Source organism: Triturus cristatus, chromosome 3_2 (genome assembly GCF_964204655.1).
Source record: "Triturus cristatus chromosome 3_2, aTriCri1.1, whole genome shotgun sequence".
Taxonomy (NCBI): Eukaryota; Metazoa; Chordata; class Amphibia; order Caudata; family Salamandridae; genus Triturus; species Triturus cristatus.
The window spans coordinates 111,263,982-111,283,420 of record NC_140584.1 but is presented as its reverse complement, the minus strand read 5'-3'; the positions used below and the strand labels follow the sequence as shown (position 1 = coordinate 111,283,420).

Below are 19,439 nucleotides of genomic sequence, written 5' to 3'. Positions count from 1 at the left end.
GTGGCACAAAGTGGGAGACGCCAGAAGCAACCTCCTGTCGCCAAGTACATACTTCAAAAATATAAATGTGAGGAACTATTTCAACAATTTAGTGTATGTTGTTGTGCATTACATGGTCAGTTATCTGAAAATGACTTGTGCTAATTAAATGTGGTGCTGCGCCACATGGTTCAGACAAGGGCTGGGGGGGGTGGCAAGGGGTAACTATATAATACTATTTAGTCACAAAAAAGCAACGGCTTTGATATATAAAAAACTGTTATAATCCTAGTTATTATTGGTCTCACTAAATACATGAAAGGTCGGTGCGCCAGGTACAGATGCTTAAAAAGACAACCACAATGCATGCTAAAAAGGCCACAATAAAAAGATATTTAACCATAAAATATTCGCACTTCAATTATACAAAATGTGAAGCATATTATGTACACGTCTATTTATATATATAAACCCACAGAACTATTTTCGCATTCTCCTCTGCTGGCCTAAATGCCTTAAAATAATATAGCAAGAAATATACGTCTTTACGTTTCATTTTAACACAGGAAGAGAACAGAAAACCACATTGGAAGATGTTTTGTTCACAAACCATAATCACACAATACTCATGTTGACTGTCCTTGGAAATAAAAATATATACTGACAGTCCCTCGCAAAAGCCGAGGAAGTCTGATAACTGTTTATCATAGATCCTCATGTGCCAGTCACAAGACGTACAGTGGCACATCTTATCCGGGACTCGGAACCGCTCCTGAGCCCACAAATATCTGAGATTTGCATCATGCAACCTCCTTGCCTTCCTGCACAGGCGTAATCTCTATCTCCATTGCACAAAATATATTTATATAATAATAAAAAACCCATAATGTAAGCTCTAAAAAAAAAAAAACAGTGCTTAAGCTAGCGAAAATATAATATCTAATACATCCCAGGGAAAACCACTTTCTTCTCTTCTTATACAAGAGGTAACCGTAACTCAAGCGAAAACCGTAACTTGTTGGCCATGCAAGCCCGCATTTCAACTTCTTTCTCAGGACTATTGACTGAGCGTAATCTCTTCCCAGCTGATCCTTACAACTGGGCAGAGGTATACCTTATATATATATTTGCAACAAACCCACAATCGAACACTGAAAGATGCCAGACGCAATCTTCCCTTCCCTGTCAGTCCTTGTGACTAGGCAGAGGCCTCTCCCTGCTTTCAGAGAGGCACGATAACCCACTTATAACCACAACAAAGCAAAATTACCACTGAAAGATGCCAGACGCAATCTTCCCTCTGGCTGTACGAGAGGCACAGTAATAACGTATGTCTTATTTCTAAAAAGATAAACACATAATTCAAACAACTTCCTAACGTCACTCTTTGGCTCAGAGTTCCACTTCGCACACAAGTTTCCTCAGCTTCAGAATGTTCTTTAAATAAGCGAGACCAGCTAGACAGGGAAACTGAAACAACGAACCCAGATGTCCCCCGGGCGCTCCTCTAAAACTGTTCCCAAGAGACACAGCACATCAGGCAGCAATAACTTACCCGAGCGCTGTTCTCTGTGGCCCAGTCAGGAAAGAGTCACGAAGGTTAGTCTGCATCCGGGGTCCCAGTGGTCTCCTCCTGTCAGCCGGCACTGCTCATTACGACGGGGTCTATATTTTATTCCTTTGCATTAAATATTTTCTGCTTGCCCTATGCAATTTACGACGAGCGCTTGGCCAGAGAATATAACCTTTCACCAAGTCTATGTTCCACATTTGGTAGAATAAGCTCGACAATGTCTGATAAATGTGCGAACCATGCTATAAGTGATGTAGGTAGGACTGGCGTGAGATGACGTGTAGGCACTTCTCACTGCCTTAAAAAGTATAAAAGGGAGGCCCACAGGTTTCTCGTCAGACTACCCCACCCGTCTGTTAGTAGATGGCAGGCGGGTGTGGGTACTCCCCAAGAGCTTTTGTTTTTTTGTTTTTAGGATACAATTTAACTTGCCAATATATTTGCTGTATATGCTATGTATGCTATTTTGTCTCTAAATTGGTGTTTTCTTATTGAGAATTTAATGCTTATATTACACTTGCAAGGCTGCTTTCTTTTAGGTTTAAACTTGAGTATTCTCTGCATTTTAGATCAAATGTGTTTTGCATTCTGAGAACATATTCCTTGATTTAAATTGTTTTTCATAATGCATTTATAAATGTGTCTTTGAGGTTTTCTGAAGTGTCTCTCTTCAAACGAATTCAATGCTTCCATGTAGAAATGCCTGCTGATTCATATGACTCTCTGTGAATGCGAGGTCACTATATTTGTATTTTTATGCCTTTTTCTTGAAGTTGCACCTTCTAAATAAATCTGTTAAACCTTTTGGCTTAGTTTCCATGGCTCACACATCTGTTTCCTTCATTTTAGTGTGAGCGTTCCTACACACCCCGCCTCAAGTTAAGGTGCCGCTTTTGCCCCTAAATCACTCCCTCGATCATTCGTTGAAGGTGCCTGGTGACCCCTAAAATGCTCCCTGTAACACTGTACTGGTGGCTTCCCCCCGCAAAGAGGACTACACTCCTCATTCCTCAGACTATCAGCTCCTACGGGTAGGGTTGCTATGCTGAGGGTATTCACTGCCTGGTTATCGCCAAAAGCACACTTCGTGCCAGCGAGGATTTTAATAAACAAACAATGAAACAAGCGCGTAGTCCCATTCATTTGATGTTGCTGCTACCCTGGGAACTATTCCTTCCCTCCTGGTGCTCTCTTATGGGGCCTAAAACTCCCACCCACATATGCTAGAGCGCGTTCTTTGTCAGAAGAAAAAATTGGCACAAGACCTCCACTCATAATATCTGGTTTCTCCTATCTGCACTGCTCAGGATACCGAAAATGCCCTTAGTTTGCAGTGATCTTTTTTCTTAAATAGTATTTTCAGTTTTGTATTATAGGTATCAAGTGGCGCTGGCCATTGTGGAAAACTGGGTTTTTGTTTCAGTTGTCCCCCCCACTTTTTTGCCCCCTGTTTAACTACTAGATGCTGGCTTTCAACTCTGACAATGCACTGAGGCCTGCAAACCAGGCCTCAGTGACAGTGCTCGTTCCTTAAAACAAGGTAATGTCTGATTGTTTTACAATTGGCACAGGACTTGAGCATCCCTGTAACCATAGACTGGTAACCCTGGTACCTAGGGCCTGGGTGCTAAAGAGGGTCCCTGAGGGCTACAGCATATCTGGTGTTTGTATTTGTGTGTGGGCCAAAAGACCCACACACAAATTCCACCCAAACTGCCATTGCAGGTTGCATGACATGTTGCAGGCCATGTTTAAAAACATGACATGGCACACTCCTGTGTGCTATGAGTAAGACACTGCATGGGCTATATGTAAGTCACCCCTGCAGCAGGCCTTGGAGCCCTAAGACAAGGTGCGTTTTAGCACATGTAAAGACATATCTGCATGAGCATATATGTCCCTGTAATGCCTAGTTCCATTGCTGGATTTTGCAAGTGAGCAGGGAAGCCATCTTAAAGTATGTACTGGGCACTGGTCAAAATGGGTTACACAGCTACATAATGGCTTCACTGAAACCTATGGTGTTTGGTATCAAACACCTCATATTTATAAACCCACACTGATTCCAGTTAGGTATTTATTAATACCTGCACCGAGAGGGTATCTTAGAGGCACCCCCTGAAACCTACTAGTCCTCTAGATTGCTGGCTGACTGGTCCTTTCCAGCCTGCCACCACAGACCGGTTTCTGATCCCATAGGAGGTGAGATCCCCACTCTCAGAGGTCAGAAACATTTTTACACCTACTGCAAATAGGAAGGCTAGTAAATTAGAATGTAAAGGCAGGGATCGTCAAAGAGCACACTGCCTTTTATATGCGAGCCTGGCTTCCATCAGGCTCACCAGGCACCAGGACAGGTGAGAAATTAGATAGTCAGAAGACGTATTACACTCACAGGCTAGTCACACCCCTAGGGTGGGCTACCTGACGTGAACAGAAAAGAAAGAATTCCACCATCTTATGAGGGGTGAAATTAGGAACAGGGTAATGCTCACTCCCCGCCGGATGTGGTCATCTAGGGGGGTGTAAAGACACCAAGGGTAAGTAGCCCATTGACTACTACCCTTCTCTCCCCTTAACACCCCTAAATTGATTATTTAGGTGCCCCCCTACTTCTAGGAACTTAGATTCCACTGACTGAAAAGAAGAAGCGGGCACTGAATAGCCGACCCCCACAGGAACTGAAGACTGCTGTGGACTTTTGGGGACAAACCCTGCTGCAGCACAGAGACTCGACAATTGCAAAGACTCAACTCGTCCTGCAGCTGTGTATCCTCCACAAGCCCCGGAGGGTTGCCAGCACTTTGTCCAGCAGCCAGCATCTGTCCTGGAGTAGTGAAGCTACTTGCTTGCAGGAACCGACCGCTATGTCCGGTTTAAAAAGCTGCTGTCCACCAAGCAGTAACCACCCGGGTGAAGGTCCGCCCACTCAAGGAGGTCAGATCCGTTTTCCTGCCAAGCCTGAAGATGCCAGGACCTCCATGAGCCCTTCTGTACCACTACCCAGAGTATTGGACCCTTACCGCAACCAACGCTTGTTGAAAGTCCAGCACAGACTCCAACTAAATCACCAACGATCAGTTGATGAGGTGCGTCGGCAGTGCAGAGGCCAGCTGTGAGAGTGGCCCAGCTGTCCTGTTTTTGTCCCCCTCGCTTTCCTGACTGACAACCGTGAGCGCCTTGAGGAACGAGAGCCAGCCAACTACAAACCCTCTACACCCGAGCTTCCCGGCCTAGGCCTAAGGAAATCAACTGTTCCCCATTCCCCAGGACCCTCACGACCCATGCCCTGGTTGGGAGCTCCCAGACTTGTTCCCAAGTCCCACTTTGCAGCCTATTTCCAAGTGCCCCCCTTCCTTTCTACCTCATAGCATGCAAGACTACATACCCGTCCAGCACCTCTGCAGCCGAACTCACCAGGGCGGATAAGACCGATCTGCTGGTGGAACTTTGGTCCTTGTCCCTCTACCACCTCACGACCGAAAGGGGTCCCACGGAAATGCATCTCCCATAGTATTACGTGGAAAAAAAGTACAGTTGGTTAACATTGCTAAAACTATAAAAAGCCTAATACGAAAAGTACTTATCTATTACGAAGTTCTTGGGTTCAAAATATATGTATAAAAATACCTATTATTTTTCTAAATTGGTGTGGATCTCCTTTTTAGTGTGTGCCTCATTTATTGACTCAGTGTGTGCAACAAATATCTAACCCTCCTTTCTGATAAGCCTAAGGCTGCTCGACCATACTACCCTAGAAGGAGCACCTTGGGATTGCTAGAGCAAGCCCCTGTCCACTCATAAAGGGTACTAGGACTCTTTACACACCATACCTCTTTTTTTGGTATACTATATAAAGAGCCAGCTTCCTACGTCCATGCAAGTCAAATATACCGGCTTCCAATTGAGCTCTGGTTTGGTTTGTTGGGACCATAAGACCAAATTCTGCAGGTATCCCACATGTCTGGGAGAAATGACAATGACCTGGTTGTAGTCTTGGCCTGTTCATCTCCTGTGTGCCAAACCCATCAACGTGTTTTTTGGAGCTGCAAGATAAGAAGTGTTAACAGTTAATATCAAATGATTTACGCAAAACCTTAGAGGAGGTTAATGATTTGAAAGATGCAGTGGGATTTAACGTTTGAATATGAAATACTTTTACTTCTCTTCTCGAGATTGGCATCAACTGTGAACTTAAGGGATGAACCTGAGCGTGGATGGGTGAGAATTGACTGAAAACATTTCAGTGAACTGAGTTAATATTAGCAGGCATACAGGATAGTGGACTTGTGCATTCCAACCTGAGGATTTTAGTTGTTTCCCACTCTAGTGTGTTTTTATCTTTTTTTTAATTATTGCATTATTCCAATAGAACCTTGCGTTCTATCAGCGTTTTACCTCAGCATTAATTGATGGCATAGCTAGAGCCAGCTTACAGGTTTACTTAGCTTCAACTTGTCTGCCCGTCTTGGTCCCACATCATATCCACAATTGCACTCTATTACAATTACAAAATATTTTAAAATGTGGCCAGTAAGTGATTATAGTGGTAGGTGGTCAGCGGGTACCATAACTCACAGGTTAACAAACACTAATCATGCGGATGCTCGGCTAGGTTTTGATCAGTTGCTGTCCATGGTATTCAGTCATGTCCACACTGCAAGTATCTGTTTCCTTGCTTTCGGATTTTGGCCTTAGCCTCACATGAATCTAGCACATGCACGGAGATCTATGCCTGTCCCATAATGATTATGCTCCTGGACCTTCTCGGTGCCTGGTGGGTCTTACGAAATGTGCTCTCCATGGTTACATGGGACTACTGTTGCTTTCATGCGATCATGTGTGTAGTGCAGTGGTGCAGCATACTGTTTTTTGTAGTGTTAAATTTCGATGCTTCAGGTGAACCCTGTGGTGATATCCTGCGAACATGCAGGTATGTATGTATGTGCATTTTGCGTGTTACCTGCAGTATACTAGTCTGAGTGAACTAGTGTAAGGGAGTGCCTATTGGTTCTATTTTGGAAGCCCTTGTGCACATGAACAGACGTTTATGTTCACAAGATGGAGCTGAGGTTACTTTCCCAGACAGTGGACATCTATACTGACTTTCCTGAAACTATATTGAGGTCGCCCTGCAACTGAAGTGGGGAAAGAAATTGAATAAGGTGGTTTCACTGAACAAAGCTGTTGATTAGTCTCCCTGAATTATGACATTTGATGCATGGTAGGGGCGAAGAGTGGGACTTTCGGTATCTGTGGTCAGAGTTGGTAGTGTCCTTTAGAAAGCGGTTAGCTTTTTTACTCTCATCCTGATCACTGTGAAGGTGACAGCCAGTTGTAGGATGTGCACACCTCTGTGTGCCTTTGTTGTGGGTGCTCCAGCCAGGAGACACCCTGCTTTGAGAAGCATCACATAGTCAACGGCGGAGTCTTGGAAGCAGCCTGGGAAGGACACAAGAAAGAAGAACTGACCCAAAACAGGTTCCGAAAATACAGAAAGAGAATACACATTCCCTGTCTACAACCTCTGTATAAGAGTGGGAGCCGTTGATAACATTTTGTTCCAGTTTCGAGTTCTCTTCAACCAAGATTGCTCCACAGAGTACTCAGAGGAGTACTGTGCAACCAGGGCTGGTGTCTACTTGAAAGGCAGCTCCTTAGGGGAGATGGGACTTCACCAGGAATCTGACCTGGAAGTAGAGCTGTTCCATGTCTCGGAATGCTTGGAGGAACCTGTCCGAGGAAGAGGAAAGAAGCAAGCGAATGCTTTAGCAGGATTGAACTACTAGTGTAGACAAGAGCAGTGATTCCACTGCTGTGGGTCTAGCTGCTGCGGGGCTGGGGCGTAGACAGCAGAACAGCAGCTGAGACTCCGCAGTCAGTCAGCAATAGAAGGAAGAGAGGGCCGGATATTAGGAAGTGGCTGTAGTGAAGAACGCTTTTAGCAGGAGTAGCGGGGCTGGGGCGTAGACAGCAGAACAGCAGCTGAGACTTCGCAGTCAGTCAGCAATAGAAGGAAGAGAGGGCCGGATATTATAGGATTAAGTGACTGGCGTGAAAGGATTTCAGCAGAGGCAGCGGGGCTGGGGCGTAGACAGCAGAACAGCAGCTGAGACTCCGCAGTCAGTCAGCAATAGAAGGAAGAGAGGGCCGGATATTAGGATTAAGTGGCTGTAGTGAAGAACGCTTTTAGCAGGAGTAGCGGGGCTGGGGCAGGGACAGCAGAATAGCAGCTCATACAAGCTGTAGCCAGTCAGCAACAGATGGAAGAGAGATTGGATATTGAGGTTAAGTCACTAGAGTGGAGGAGGCTTTCAGCAGAGACAGTGGGGCTGGGGCGCAGAAAGGCATGAGGGACTGAACTAGGGACAGCGCGGAAAATATGCCAAGTCGTATGTTAAATTTATTTTACGTTCGAAAGAGCACCTGCAACCCGTTCACCCCTGACAAAGAACAAATGCAATTTATGGCAAAAAAGCAAGCCCTGGTACCTGGGCAACTGCTGCGGAGAGTCGGACGTCTAGATAAGTCGGGCTCAGTTGGAAGGGTCGCCGCTGAGGGGAGTCGGTGCAGCTTCACGGGTCGGGCTAATGTGATAGTCACAGCTTCAGGAGTCCGGTCCGAAGTACCGGCGTCGCAGATGAAGGAAGTAAAGCGCGTGCAGTTTCTAAAGCCAGCCACAGCATATCGGGGCCATGGAGAAGAGCGAACCATTAACTTCCGAGGCTGACCGGGAGGTGAGCCGTGGCGCGATCCGGACTAGGAAGCTCTTTAAACAAGACTACAAGTCCCAGAAATTAAAGAAAAAACTGTTCTGGAGCAGAACTTCGTACACGAACCTGGGAAACTCTAAAGTGCCAATAGTAGCATAAGTGAACAAGCCGGAAGTCAGGCGCCCTTGCCCGGGACGTGGGCGGGGCCTGCTCCGGCAGGAAGAGAAACGGCATGCCATGCTAACGCGGGGCTCCCATGCTGAAGGGAGAGCCCCGCGGTGGCGACCGGAGTGGAGCGAAGCCCCGGGTTCCAGGAGGGGGCCCGGGTGAAGACTGCGGCGGCCGAGGCTGACTGCGGCGGCCGAGGCTGCCCACGGCAGCGCGGGGCTCCAGGGAAGCCCCGCAAGAGAAGTGCTGCAGCCGCGAGGAGGAGCCCCCCAGAAGAGCAGCCCGGTGAGTGAAGAAGGGCTGGGGGGCTCCGTGTGGGCTATTGTTGGTGCCTGATCGAGGCACAGCGTCCTTTTAGCATTCTGAGCGGCCCGTCTTGCAGCAGGCCGCTCCAACAGGGCCGACATGTGGTCGGAGGGGGACAGGAGATGTGCACGCCGCGTGGCTGTAAGCGCGTACACCAATTCAAATCCGCTAAGAGCCTGCGCGTGCCCATCTCCTGTCCCCCTTCCGAGGCAAGTCAGCAACAATAGATCTCGCTGGCGACAGCAGTGCTGCGCGCTGCGTTCGCCAGGCGAGACCTAAAAAGGAGGTATGGCACTCAGCCATTTACCTAAATGCAATTCAGTATTTTTAATAGCACTTACAGAGAGCACTGCTGACAGTGTGCCAAGAAGTTAGAGCTGACTGTGATGCTATGGGGAAAGCAATGCTATGCTGCCTAGATTAACCTACACCTGCATACTTTGCCTAAGCCCTTCGGAGTGCGGTTTAAGAGCAGGCAAATCTGTGGTGCTGGAGGAAAATGGATTGCATGGCACCTCAAATAATGCTTCCCGCATCACGTGTGGTGTGGTGAGGTGGTGTGAAAGGAACCCAGATATTGGAAGCAGCTTACATGAGGTGTAACCTTGCAGTCAAAGACTCAACAAGGATTTTTCATGCAACAGACTCGGGTCTTCATAAATTCACACGACTCTAGAGGTGATATGAATTGTGCCAGTGAAGTGTGCATCCTTTTCTATAGGTTTGTCAGCTACTGACTGTGACAGAAGCACTAAGTAAGATAGTATGCAGTATTAGGCAGCCAGTACATTGAGGACTTACTGCAGGACAGGGATCAAAGGAATGCCAGGAAATATTTCACAGAACACTCCTTGTCAAACAGTGGTAGGCACAGGTGCAGGGCAAAGTTTCCAAACCACACTGATAGATTGCTGTGGAATGTCAATCAGGAAAAAGATACTCTTGTTTGAAGGCAGGAGGAACATGCCTGAATTGGACTGCACCATATTTTATGGGAACAAGGTGGGAAAAGAAAAGGGAATAAGATGAGAGATTAAAGGCGAACAGTCTGCGCAGAAGTATAACATCTGTTAGCTAAAAGGATGATCTCACAGATGGCATCTTGCACAAGGCTATAATCATACAATGTTAGTATCGTGGCCAAAATAACTAACTGGTTAGTCCCAAATATTCACCAAGGTCTTGTTCCTGAACCTGACTGTGTAAAGGTCTGCAAAACTCAGAGGAAGCCTGAGGAAAAGGAAATACGATATTAAACTGGATGTTCTGAAGTAGAATTCATGTTTGTAGGGCAAATAGAGATTTCAAGATGGAAATGCCTCCATTCTAAGGTTTCTTCCTGTGATTTAAGCAATATCCGTTCATCAGCAAGTATTTCTTATGCCAACTCTTACCTGTAGGTTATTTTGAGTTACAATTTGCTATCTGCAAACATTTCAGTTTACTATGCTTAATATTTTGGAATACGGATGCTGATGCGGTATACCATTACCAAAATGAGATTATAGCACCACTCGGCTTCATGATGTTATTGAGCAGTATTATTTTACATTGTATCCCTGAGATATAAAAGTCTTGTTTTTTCTTGTTTTTCAGGGGCTGCTTTCTTACCTCCTCGTTGATAGGAACTCTTTCACTGAGTCTTACAATACCTTTGTCCATACTAGCTGATATGTGCCTGCAAAAGGTAATAAAAAACATGATGTAACTTCTTTGAAGTAATTTACCATTTTTGTGCAAATACTATTCTCCGTCCAGGGTTTATACTCACATTCCTAAACTCTTGCTTTCTGTAATTGTTCAGGGCAATCCCATAACTTTTCTGTAAAAGTATTTTTCTCTTTGTACCTTTAGCAGAGATCATTCTGCCAATTATATCACTATAAAATGCCCAATTAGCGGATTAATGTTTTGTTTCATGTGATGTCACATTTTTCTGGGTTCTCCTATGCTCCCTGTTTTTTTTCAGTTGATGTAGTACAAAGTGTTCTTGAATAAGAAATCTTGTGGATCCTTTTGTGGATTTAAAAAAATATATAAACTGTTACTTTCCACCTTCATTTGCTTCCCTTGTTGCTTTATTGTTGCAAATTATAACAATTCAGCTGACACATTTTAAACCAAGGAAATAACCTGAGGACTTTATCAGGTTGCCTATGATATCTATATGAAAGTGGTGATCCCCAAAGCATGTCTAGAAATGTAAATATTTAGTTGAGGTGCAAATGTTAAACATTTGTGTAATGCCACAAAGATGATTCCATACTATTTCTTAAAGATACGTTAATGATCTGACAGAGACTTTTAGCCATAGATTCCTTACCTTATAATATTCCCCAGGTGTCAGACTGGATATGGAAATTGTTCTGAGTGGTCCCCGGGCGCACCGGTAGGTGGCAGCGTTCGGCTTCGTGTGGCATCTTCAGACCCAGAACTGACATGTGCGGTGCCTGTATAGGCTTCACCCTAGCGCACTGACGACAGTCCATTCCTTCCGGCACAATCAGCGCGGATGCAGATCGAGCTCCATTTGTCATTTTTGACTGGACGTTTGTGACTTTTTGATGACATTTGTACACTTAAGTGCCTTTTTTTCTCATCCTTTTGGACTATGTCCACAAAAAAAAAAGAACTGGTTTTAAGCCTTGTGGTGCCTCTAATAGGCATTTGTCTGTGGGAGAGCCCCACTTATTGTGTCTGTGGCACCTGGAGCTGGACCACGATTCCAAGGCCTGCTTGTAGTGCAAGACTGTGCACTCAGAGGTCATCCGTGAGTAAGCCATGAAGCTTCTGGCAGGCAGATTCCAGGTCCGGGTCGCAAGGAATGTCCAGGGACCGTTCTCGGAGTCGCTCACACTGTTCATCATCACGATCCAGGTGTTCTTCAGATAAGTCACACAAGAGGAAGTCCAAGGAGTCAAAGCATTCTTCGACTTCTCCGAACAGGTCCAAATAATCGGTTGAGGCTCTAGAACAACACCACAAATTTAGGGCACACTCCCATCCCTGTGAATCCTGAGCCTGGGTCCGCTCCACGGTTCCCTGAGTTTACCGGAGACGGAGCAATCCAACCCCAACTACGTGAATTGTATGAGGCCATGCACCTCATTTTTGGGTGGCTGAACCCCTCTGGAATGCCTTCGGGCCCCATGGATTTGGGAGGGGCACCAATTGGATTTTTGCCGGCGATTTTGCCCTCGACAGAGGTCGGTACCTCAGGATTCGAAATGGCCCTGGCTGCGACTTCACAACCTCCTCCAGGGTCTGTTCCAATTGTGTCGTTCCCACTCGGCACCAACCCCATCATGATTCCTGACTGATACAGAGCTGCACTGGCGTCGCACGATGCTGCCACTGGTAGTGACTGGACCCAGAAAGTCTGAATAGGAGACAGAGCATTATTTTCCTGAAAGACCATGTGAGGAGCATGAATTGAGGGGATCCGAGAATTGCTAGTTATCTTAACCCCCTAGAAGAGCCCATAGCTGAAGGTAACTGGTATTAGGAACTGGCTGATGCCAGTGGTCTGGATACCTCACCAAACACTGGTCTCTCTGCTCCCACAGTGACTACAGAGGAAGGGGCATTCTATGTAGTGGTGGTCTGGTGGGTGCTGCCCTCGAAAGACAAAACTAATGTTTTGATAGGGATCCTGCAACCCGAGATATCCTCTGCAGAGTCCCTACTCCACTCTAATGACGCCCTCACTGATGTCAATACCACACCCGCCCTGATCCCTGGGATCCAGCCTTCCTTTCCAAACACCCTACACCTTAGAGCATGGTGGTCCATGCCTCTACCTCCAGAATCAACCCTGGTGCTTTTCCTACCACGCCACCAGATAAGTAATTTAAGAGGCTGGCTACATTTGGGAAGATACTTTTTTGTTCCACCAGCCTTGCACTGTGGTCTGTCAACACTGCATACTTATTGGGCCAATATTCCCATACTGTATGGGATTTGGTTGCACAGGTGCTACCTATGGTCTCAGAGGACACCTGAGCCATACTCTTCCAAGCTATTGCTGATTGTAGAGATGCAGCAAAGCTCACTATTCACTGAGAATTGGATTGCTTGACTTGGGTGGGCAGAGCCATTGCATCTACAGTGGTGCTTAGTTGTCACGCCTGACTAAGGACAACTGTTTTTTCAGGGTAAGGTTCAGGCATCCCTTATGTATATTCCCTTTTAACGGCACTCGCCTCTTTGGCGACATGGTGGATTCTGTGCTTAAGCGTTTTTTAGGATAGCAGAGCCACCGTTGGGTCATTGGCGCTCACCACGGCCCCTCGACAACCGCAATCCACCTTCCTCTCCTTACATGGGTACAATAGGGGCTATCAGCCACATCCTCTACTCCTTCACATTACGGCCAACAGGCACCTCAGTCCTTTTGTAGCTGCGTGGGAACTAAGGTCAGGGCTCTACCCAATCTGCCCACCACCCCAGCAGCCGCAGTCTCAAAGCCCCTTTAATTTGCCCTCTCAACAACATGGCAACCGTTTGACGGCAGGATATGGCACCTGATGCCCCAATGACGGATGATAATGTGGGGCAAATGGGTGCTTCAAATTATCCAGTGGGTTTATGATCTTCCTTTCCAACAAATCCTGCTTACTTTGCTACCGTCCTCCAATTAACTTATGGAAGGGAAGTTTCGCTCTTGGAACAGTAAGTACAGGGTCCTCTGTCCAAATGAATTGTTAGTTAATTATTTGATTGTAATTATGTATTTTATGATTTTTTTTTAAATTTTACTAATATTTTAGTTGCGCTTGCTAGGCTTGTAGGGTGGGAAGAAAATTATGTAATAGTTAACTATTATTATTTGTAAATTAATTATTTAATTGAATTTTAAATATTTAAGTTGTGGAATATTTATTTAATTTCATTTTCTTTTAGTTGCGGGTTGCTAGGTTTCTAGGGGTCTAGGGTGGGAAGTTAATTAATAAATCATTAACAATTTCATGTTTAGGATAAAGTACATATTTCACAGTTAAGTTATGGAAGAGTTGTAGGGGTACAGGGTGGGAAGTTAATTAATTATTGAGTTACAATTATTTCTCCAGTATTGGATCTTTCATAGATTCACCTGCTTGAATCACTCCCCCCTCATTGATGTGGGAACCTCACAGTACCATAGAAAAAAGTTTTCAATGGTATACATAGAACATAATGGCTAAAATCATTCACTTTAATAAATTATCCAATATTTTATTTGTTGTCTACTTTAATATATTTTTTCTATTGTTTATATTTTTGTATGGTTTTATTGTGTGTTTTTCCTATATATATATATATATATATATATATATATATATATATATATATATATATATATATATATATTCACTGAAAAAACCATAGGTTTCACACATGTTATAGTTAGCTGGACATTTTACTGATAAAAAACCAATGAAATTCCCCCGTTATAGTTACTGTAGGCAACTATAACTCACGCGACCGCAATCCTCTGCTGATGCTAATACTGTATTTAGACACTTATTTGCCCATATCTTCTTCCATTAAATTTTAGCTATACATATATTACAAATATTTTTTTTTCATAAAGACACATATGTCATCAGCAGAGGATTACGGTCGCGTGAGTTATAGTTGCCTACAGTAACTATAACGGGGGAATTTCATTGGTTTTTTATCAGTAAAATGTCCAGCTAACTATAACATGTGTGAAACCTATGGTTTTTTCAGTGAATTAGCAAGGTTTTTTAAATGCTATTTCCTAACTATAACGTGTGTGAAACCTATGGTTTTTTCAGTGAATTTGTACGGTTTTTTAAATGCTAAGTTACTTTACGCCATTTGTGGCGTGCGCGCCCACTTAACGCAGTTCGTTCCGTGCACGGTTTTTATCAACTTTAATAAGCCCTGTATATTTGGTGGCCTTCGGCCACCAAAAGCACAGGGGGTGAGGTCAATGTGGATAGTGTTTTTTTTATTTCGATTTTATAATTTCATGTTGCCAAAATTACGTTTTTTTTCTCTATTAATAAGCCCTGCACATTTGGTGGCCTGCGGCCACCAAAAGCACAGGGGGTGGGGTAAGTGTGGATAGTGTTTTTTTTATTTTTATTTTTTTACCGTAAGCGTACGGTAAGCTTACGGTAAGCGTACGGTAAGCGTACGGTAAGCGTACCCCGCGAAATTGCCGAAAAAAAAATAAAACCGTTTTTGCTCTTGGGGGATGTTTGGGGACTCCCTCAACATGACTATGTGGGAGGGAGTTGTCAAAACAGCCCCGTAACATGTTTTTGGCCATCATGTTTGATAAACAACACTCAGTGCGAGAGACAAAATGGCGGACGCCGCTTCCTGGTTTCGGCCGATTCGAATGTTTACTAAGATCTAAGAGCCAATCAGAATCGCGCTCGCGCACGCCACCGTAAGCTTACGGTAAGCGTACGGTAAGCGTACGGTAAGCGTACCGTAAGCGGGCTCAGATATATATATTGATTTAAAGGCTATTTTCTCAGAATCTACTGAACAGATTTACACCAAACCTACAAAAGGCACTTCCTTGACCTAGGGACTACCTCTCTGCCAAATTTCTAGTAATTCTGTTCAGCCGTTCGGGCTGTAGCTCGTTCTAAAGGTCCTATGGAAAAATGCATGGGAAAAACGCGTTTTGGGACCCCCCTTTTATCTCAGCCCCCGCTTGACGAATCCCCCCGAGACTTTCAGGGTAGGAGCGGAGCGTAGCGCCCCACCTATTTTGAGAAATTCGCGAGGATTCGTCGACCGGCGCCAAAGTTATTCAAAATAGAATGTTGAGGTTTTCCTATGGAAACGTGGTCCTAACTATAACTACCTACTGGCGACCGCCAGTAGGTAATATAATTCACTGAAAAAACCATAGGTTTCACGCATGTTATAGTTAGCTGGACATTTTACTCATAAAAAACCAATGAAATTCCCCCGTTATAGTTAGTGCAGGCAACTATAACTCACGCGACCGCAATCCTCTGCTGATGCTAATACTGTATTTAGACACTTATTTGCCCATGTCTTCTTCCATTAAATTTTAGCTATACATATATTACAAATATTTTTTTTTCATAAAGACACATATGTCATCAGCAGAGGATTGCGGTCGCGTGAGTTATAGTTGCCTGCACTAACTATAACGGGGGAATTTCATTGGTTTTTTATGAGTAAAATGTCCAGCTAACTATAACATGTGTGAAACCTATGGTTTTTTCAGTGAATTTGTACGGTTTTTTAAATGCTAAGTTACTTTACGCCATTCGTGGCGTGCGCGCCCACTTAACGCAGTTCGTTCCGTGCGCGCACGGTGCGCTTCGCGCACTGCGCGCCCACTTTACGCAGTTAGTGCCGTGCACGCACGGTGGGCACGCGGTGCGCTACGCGCACCGCGTGCCCACGTTACGCTCGATGGGCCATGTACGCACGATGCGCTTCGCGCACCGTCCGCACACGGAGGACATATTATGCGCTTCGTTGTGAAAGGTAAGCTATTAAATGTTGCATTGTTAAATATATGCCATGCACAAAAGGTTCCTTCGGGCACCTTTTGCACACGGGGTGGGGAAAGTGTGGATAATTTTTTTTTATTATTATTTTTTACCATACGCGTACGGTAAGCGTAATCGGCGTTTTTTCGAAAAAAAAATTTTTTGAATTTTTTGCCTTGGGGGTTCTTTGGGGATACCATAATCAATGCTAGGTTGTTAGGAGCTGTCTAACCTGCCCCTTTAGATATTTTCAACCTTTAATTTTCCTCACCCCCTCAGAGTGCGAGAGAGAAAATGGCGGCCGCCGCTTCCTGGTTTCGACCGATTCGAATGTTTACTAAGATCTAACAGCCAATCAGAATTGCGCTCGCGCACGTCACCGTACGCGTACGGTAAGCTTACCGTAAGCGCACGGTAAGCGCACCGTAAGCTGCCACAGATATATATATTGATTTAAATGCTATTTTCTCAGGAACTACTGAGCAGATTTACACCAGACCTACAAAAGGCACTTCCTTGATCTGTAGACTACCTCTCTGCCAAATTTCAAGTAACTCTGTTCAGCCGTTCGGTCTGTAGCTGTGTCTAAAGGTCCTATGGAAAAATGCATGGGAAAAACGCGTTTTGGGACCCCCCTTTTTTTCTCAGCCCCCGCTTGACGAATCCCCCCGAGACTTTCAGGGTAGGAGCGGAGCGTAGCGCCCCATTAGTTTTGAAAATTTCGCGAGGATTCGTCGACCGGCGCCAAAGTTATTCCAAATAGAATGTTGCGGTTTTCCTATGGAAACAGGGTCCTAACTATAACTACCTACTGGCGACCGCCAGTAGGTAATATATATATATATATATATATATATATATATATATATATATATATATATATATATATCTATATATATATATATCTCAACATAATCAATACAAATAAAAATGTTACATTATATTAATTGTTTTAATGTTTTACATGTATTACTACGGATATATATACATATATAGTCCTATTAATACATTTAAATTATTTAGAAGTAAAGTAAAATAATTTTTATAGATCTATATATTTTCTTAGTAATACATTTAAAATGTAAAAGATATATATTTACATTCACACATTTGTGTGTATTTATACAATTATATTTTCATGGTTAACCCCATTTGTTTATGGAGTCAGTATAATTGTTTGACTAATCTGACTGGGATCCTACTAATCGGGGCCCCAGTCACTGTGCTTCCGCCCTAAATTTGACATTGTAAGTACTTCTGTACCTCCACAATTGGCTACTGGTGTACCCTATAAATCCCTATTATATGGTACCGAGGTACCCAGATAGGTACACCAGGGGTCTCCCATTGTCTGCAGCATGTATTATGCCACCCATCAGAGACCACGCAAACTGTGACTACAAGCCTGCCATTGCTGCCTGTGTAAGCTGGTGCTAGCATCACTTACGACAGATATAAGTTTTCTTATATCTGAGGTCACTACACTTAAGACCTATAAGTCACCCTTAAGGCAGGCCTTTCCATCATGAAGGCAGGGTGCTGGGTTCTAAGTGTGTGGCTGCCCCTGCATGAGCAGGACACCCCTACAAACCCCGGATTCGATTCTCCAGGCTCTGTAAGTGCGGTTAGCTAATTTATACATATAGTGCCCCCCCGTCATTACGCGATGGCTAACTATATAGTGGCTATGCCGAACCTGGGCATATTAGGTATCAAACATGTTGGCATCATACCCCAACACTGTTTTTTTTTTTTTTTTTTTTTGTTTGAAACCGTTTATTGCAGTTTGAAAAAGTTACAGGTATGGGCCTACAACCACTCGGCCGGCCGCTAGAGTGACAAAAGCATATTGCATACATACAGTAAGAGTCTCTTGGCAGTGCAGGTTAGCAAAACAGGAGAAATCAATGTTGCAGGCCGCATAGCTCCACGCCCACAGTACGGTTCCTTTTTATCAAAACAAAACAACACAAAAAACCACACCCGCAAGGCAACCCGCGATCCAAGATGACAGCACGTGCTCCATAAGTGGGGGATCCCAACCAGCAGCAGAACTCTGGAGAGGGGAATGGGAATAGATCAGGGATTGGGGGACCGCGTGCCCAAGGCCAAGGGAGGGGGGCCATCTAGGGAGACGGAGCAGGCGAGGCAGCCGGTAGCTGTGGCGGCTCACAAATACCCCCGCGGTAGGCGTTCCAGGGGCCCCAGACTTTCACCCACGCCCCAGGCTTACCCCTCGCCACATACACCACCTTTTCACGAAACATACACCAATCCATATGTTCTTTCCAGGCCAACACCGCAGGGGGCCTCTGGGATCCCCACAATTGAGCAATGTCACGCTTAGCTATCATGTATCCCAGAGTCACCCACCGCGTCTGCGGGACCGAATAGTCATTTGGTTCCCACACATTCAGCAAGCATCTCCTCGCTTCAGGCAACAGCGCGACACGCGTAACCACACGCAGGACCTCATGCACACCACGCCAGAATCGCTCCACCTTTGGGCACTCCCACAGTATATGCATGAAAGTTGCCAACGCGCCACAGCCACGCTTACACATTCCGTCACCAGCAAAGCCCATACGTAGAAGCCTTGGCCCCGTCACGTAAACCCGGTGAAGGATCTTAAGCTGGACGAAACGAAGGCGAGCCGGGATGGCCACCTCTTTTGGAGAGGCCACCGCGGAAATCCAATCCTCGTCGTCCAGCTCTAGCCCGTCGGCAACCCAGGCCTCGCGGAGACTAGTCAGCAGGCACGATCTGTCGTTGATCAGTTTTTTATATATGAGGGAGATCGTGCTGTCTGGGACATGGCCATCCAGCACTCTGTCCTCCAGGGGGGAAGACTCCGGAATGGACGCGACATCCGGGAAGACGGAGCCCAGCGCATGGCGGACTTGTAGGTACCGAAAGTACTCACTGCCCTGCAGCTGAAACTCCGCCTGCAGCGTCGCAAAAGTCTTGAATCCCCCCCTCGTCCAGAGATCTCCCACAGTGCTGATTCCGATCGTGTCCCACTTCTCAAAGCCCTTCGATGTCCACAGGGAGCCCAACCTCTCTGACGCATATAGCGGTGACGCCCGGGTCAAACGGTCCTTCCACCCCATAGCTGCATTAGCCGCGTGCCAGACACGCACCATGACACGCGTCGGTCCCGTCAGACGGGGGCTGGGCGCGGCAGAGTAAAGCGCTCGATTGTAGTCG

At 45.4% G+C, this 19,439-nt stretch overlaps 1 protein-coding gene across 3 annotated transcripts in view; it reads left to right on the top strand.

Annotated features, from left to right (window-relative positions):
- SLC35F5 (solute carrier family 35 member F5) overlaps nucleotides 1-19,439 on the top strand; it is a 405,130-nt gene that overhangs the window by 316,615 nt on the left and 69,076 nt on the right. For all 3 annotated transcript variants that reach the window (XM_085647333.1, XM_085647335.1, XM_085647334.1), the window contains exon 15: nucleotides 10,336-10,426. In XM_085647333.1, coding sequence (XP_085503459.1) covers nucleotides 10,336-10,426 — 91 coding nt within the window. The remainder of the gene's footprint in view (nucleotides 1-10,335; nucleotides 10,427-19,439) is intronic.